This window comes from Sphaeramia orbicularis, unplaced genomic scaffold (genome assembly GCF_902148855.1).
Source record: "Sphaeramia orbicularis unplaced genomic scaffold, fSphaOr1.1, whole genome shotgun sequence".
NCBI classification, from domain to species: Eukaryota; Metazoa; Chordata; class Actinopteri; order Kurtiformes; family Apogonidae; genus Sphaeramia; species Sphaeramia orbicularis.
Window position 1 is genome coordinate 82850 of NW_021941463.1, and position 3830 is coordinate 86679.

At 42.5% G+C, this 3830-nt stretch overlaps 1 protein-coding gene across 1 annotated transcript in view; it reads left to right on the top strand.

The window, feature by feature from the left end:
- Positions 1 to 245: 245 nt before the first annotated feature.
- Positions 246 to 3830, top strand: part of LOC115415870 (1-acyl-sn-glycerol-3-phosphate acyltransferase gamma-like) — a 4434-nt gene continuing 849 nt past the window's right edge. Inside the window, exons 1-5 of the mRNA XM_030129529.1 lie at positions 246 to 328; positions 3072 to 3110; positions 3302 to 3456; positions 3539 to 3708; positions 3790 to 3825. Of these exons, the coding sequence (XP_029985389.1) occupies positions 246 to 328; positions 3072 to 3110; positions 3302 to 3456; positions 3539 to 3708; positions 3790 to 3825 (483 nt within the window). The remainder of the gene's footprint in view (positions 329 to 3071; positions 3111 to 3301; positions 3457 to 3538; positions 3709 to 3789; positions 3826 to 3830) is intronic.

Consider the following 3830-nt stretch of genomic DNA (forward strand, 5'->3'; position numbering starts at 1 on the left):
CATCCATCCAGGGCATAGTCTGATACCTTGGCCTTGGAACCCAAGGCCATTGTTGCGCTGATTAGGCAGTTCCTCCAGCAGGATCTAAGATCTAGCTCTGTGTCATCGTCGTAATCTGCCCCTTTCCTTCTGTGGGATTATCATCGCTATGAAGCAGGACACTCTGTGACCATCCACTGCTTTCTGCAGGCCTTTTTAAAGGTTTTTGATTCTGGCTGTAAATTGGTGAGAGACCAAGAGCCAAAATGTTGAACCAGAGTGCTGTGATGATCTTTACTGGGATTTGTGGGGCGCTGGTGGTCATGGCCATGGCCTACTACGTCTACTGGTAAGTTTAAGACGCAAGAAGAGGTTTGTCCACTGGAGGCTTGGACGGGTTTGATAGAATTTTTCAGAGCCATTTAATGGACTAGAGTTAAAGTCTTGTGGTTATAGTGTGTTTTAAATGGAGGACACATGCCAGTCAAATTAAGTTTTTAGAACTCAGTGATCTTCGTGCCACCTGCTCAGGTGGGTCTGTCGGACTTGCAGTATTTAATCGTCTGGTTTTCAATGTTTATGTGAGCCATTTTTGTTTTTTTTTCTCTTTGATCAGAGGCTTGCAGAAAATAAAATAAGCTTTTTCAGGTGATGCAGGGCAGAAGCAGCTGTCCAGCCTTAAGCAGCTTTAACCCAGTCAGCGTCCCTAATCTTCCCTCGGGGCTGAGTGGGTCACAGGTTGGCCTTGCTTCAGCAGGGAGGTGGATGTCGGCCTGCAGTTTTCACAAACTAGTCTTTATTATTCAGCACTGGTTTATGTACAAAGGCACTGTTTGTTTTTGGTCTTTTCCTTCTCCGTCAGTGTTCTGTCTAAAACCCTGAAAGACTTCAAACTACAGTTGTAAGAGGCACACATAAGACAACACAGCTTTGTGCTACGATGACCATTTTAGGCCTTGATTGCCCATTGAGAGGAAATTTGTGGTTATTGTGAGTAATATGACTCTACAAATGAACATAGATGAGAGCGGAGACGGGAGAGCCGGAAGGAAAATGAGAACAAAGTTCATGGCGCGTTTTAAAAAAGTCTGTGAGCTGCCACAGCAAAGGCCAGCGAGGGAACGTAGTCTGCTATTGGACAAACACGAGCTGAGAAAACATAATGCTGTCAAAGCAAGATAACAGGCCTTTACTAGTCTTGTTGTGAAATACAAAGGTGAAAAAATAAATGCTTTGTAGGAGAATCTGACACTCAGAGTGCAAGGTTTTTTCCCTCTGACTTAAGTTTTTTATTATAAGTTTTTTTTTTTTTTTTTTTTTTTTTTTTTTTAATTAAGATTCTTTAGTATGTTCTTAGAAAGGGTGAGCTTCTGTGTGTTTTCAGAAATTAAGATGAGGATTTACACCTTAGTGATGAAGCACTGTTGTAAAAGTTTCAGATCTAAGACATAAAAGTATGGCTTTCTAATGAGATTGAATCAGGTGGTTCATTAACATGAAATCCATGTTTAAATAATTTATGTTTGGTGACAAATTTGAGAAAAAGCTTAAATATCCAAACCAACTGCACAAATGTGAGTATGCGCAAGAGTTTCACCTCTGAAACTGTAGATCTTCACCCATAAAAGTTTCTGTGTTGATCAGGTTAAAGGAACTGAAATCAAATCACATCCATCAGTTATAATCCAGACTGTTTCAATAATCACTCCGTCTTGTTTTATGGAGTGTTGGAGCTCTTCACCCTTCCAAAAAAGTGAAATGTGCAGTAATGCATCTTAAGCACCTGCAGTCAGAATAAAGGTCATATCTGTAACACAATGCAAAGAGAACTGTGGATGTTTGGACTTACAATCAGCGCATCGGATGATGTATGCACACGTGGCAGTATTTCAACACACCACTTTGTCCCAGGGATTTTTCCTATTCATTGGCCCAAGACTCTGAGCAGAACTACTGTGGATACACATGTAAGGTTTAATTTCCTTCACACTGAGCCACTTTATTATTCTGTGTATTGTGTTGCACTGTTTAAGGGGATTGATTTCAGTGGATGGAACTTGTTGCCAACAAACTGTGGACAGGGTTTGTTTTAGCTGTGGCTTAAATTAAACATGCTTTTGTTGGACTCGTAGATAGGGGGTTGTGTTTAAATAGTCTCTAAGTTGGCTTTTAGAAGCTTGTGTTTTGTTTGGCAGGATATAGTGTTATCCAGCTATCTGCCCCTAGACTAGACTGGAGAGTTTTGCTCTTTATTTGTTCTGTTAAAAAATGCTGAACAGTATCAGGATAAGGACTAAGTAACTAGTTGATAAACACAACACGGACAACCAGCGTCTGTTGTTGCGGACCGTTACGTCAGTGTGACTCCCAGACTCTGTGTTTGTGGTCTGGTTTCTACCATGCAGCCTCAGTCCCATACATTGTTGTGTTAAAAGCGAATGGCACGCTGCCTTTTTTGCTGATTTGCTGATGCAGTTCTAACAGTGAATGCAAGAGAGGTACGGGCAACTGTACATTTGTATATGGTGCTGGTGCTGCACAGTAATTTATCTAATAATCCACTTTATGACAGTGAATATGTTTACAGGCTTGTTAAAACAACATTTCATTTGTATATTGTTAGCTGAAATTGTGACATGTTTTGTGCAGTGAATGCTGTCATGTCTTTTAGAGTTTCTAGTTTGCCTGAGGTGAATGTGTTTCACCTGTAGGCAGACAGTGGAGTGAAGAATTCTCACAAGAACACTACATTCTAGCAGCAGGTCTGTCATTGTGGCAACCTATGACCTACACTGTGTCAAGGGTTAAAACTAAGGTTCCACATAAATGTTTTGAGGTCACATTCCTCATTTTATCTGATTAAATGTCGAAAACAAACTGAAAATTGCAACCAATGGCCTTTCACGCTTTCGTAACAGGCTGTCTCTGACCTTTTTCCGCCTTTATTTGCCATAGATTCACCTTTTTGATGAAGCGCTGCACAGTTTATATAATTGAATAATTGAATTTGACTGTTCTGTCACAGTCTTTTATGTTTCATGTCACTCCTGCCACCGTTAACCTTTCTGAACCTTTTCTGCTGTTTCTCACAGGACCGTAGTATTGGCTGAAGGACCGTGTAAGCGCGGCTTGTAAAAGCATCCCACCGTGGTGAGTAACAGTTTTCCATCAGGTTGTCATTTTTCTCCTTGAATGTTTGTGTTGTGAGTCTTTTCACTCTGCTTGTGTGTGTTGTGGTGTCTCAGGTTGGTCGTAGTGTATAGAGAGGAGCCTGCTCTGCTCTCGAGGCTCCTCAGCCATGGCTCTCCTGGCTTACCTGAAGAGCCTGTTTCATCCTGCAGCTGCTGATGGGCTTTGTGTTCGTGGTCAGTGGCCTCATCATAAACTTCATCCAGCTCTGCACCTGCATCCTGTGGCCGATCAACAAGCAACTGTACCGCAGAATCAACTGCAGGCTCTCCTACTCTTTATGGAGCCGTGAGTATAGTCCCGATGCCTCGGTAAAAGTGTCATATGGTCACTGGTGTCTTCCTAACCGTGTGCGTCCATGTGCGGGCAGAGCTGGTGATGCTGCTTGAGTGGTGGTCGGGCACAGACTGCGTTCTATACACCGACCAGGCCACGGTGGACAAGTTCGGCAAAGAGCACGTTATCATCATCCTCAACCACAACTATGAGATCGACTTCCTCTGTGGCTGGACCATGTGTGAAAGATTTGGTGTCTTAGGGGTCAGTAAAGGACCAAAGTAAGCCTATAAATGTCTCTCTGTCTGAAAATGATGCTCACACCTTTCTTCTTTACCCCTGTAGAGTTCAAAGGTGCTAGCCAAACATGAGCTACTGAAGGTCCC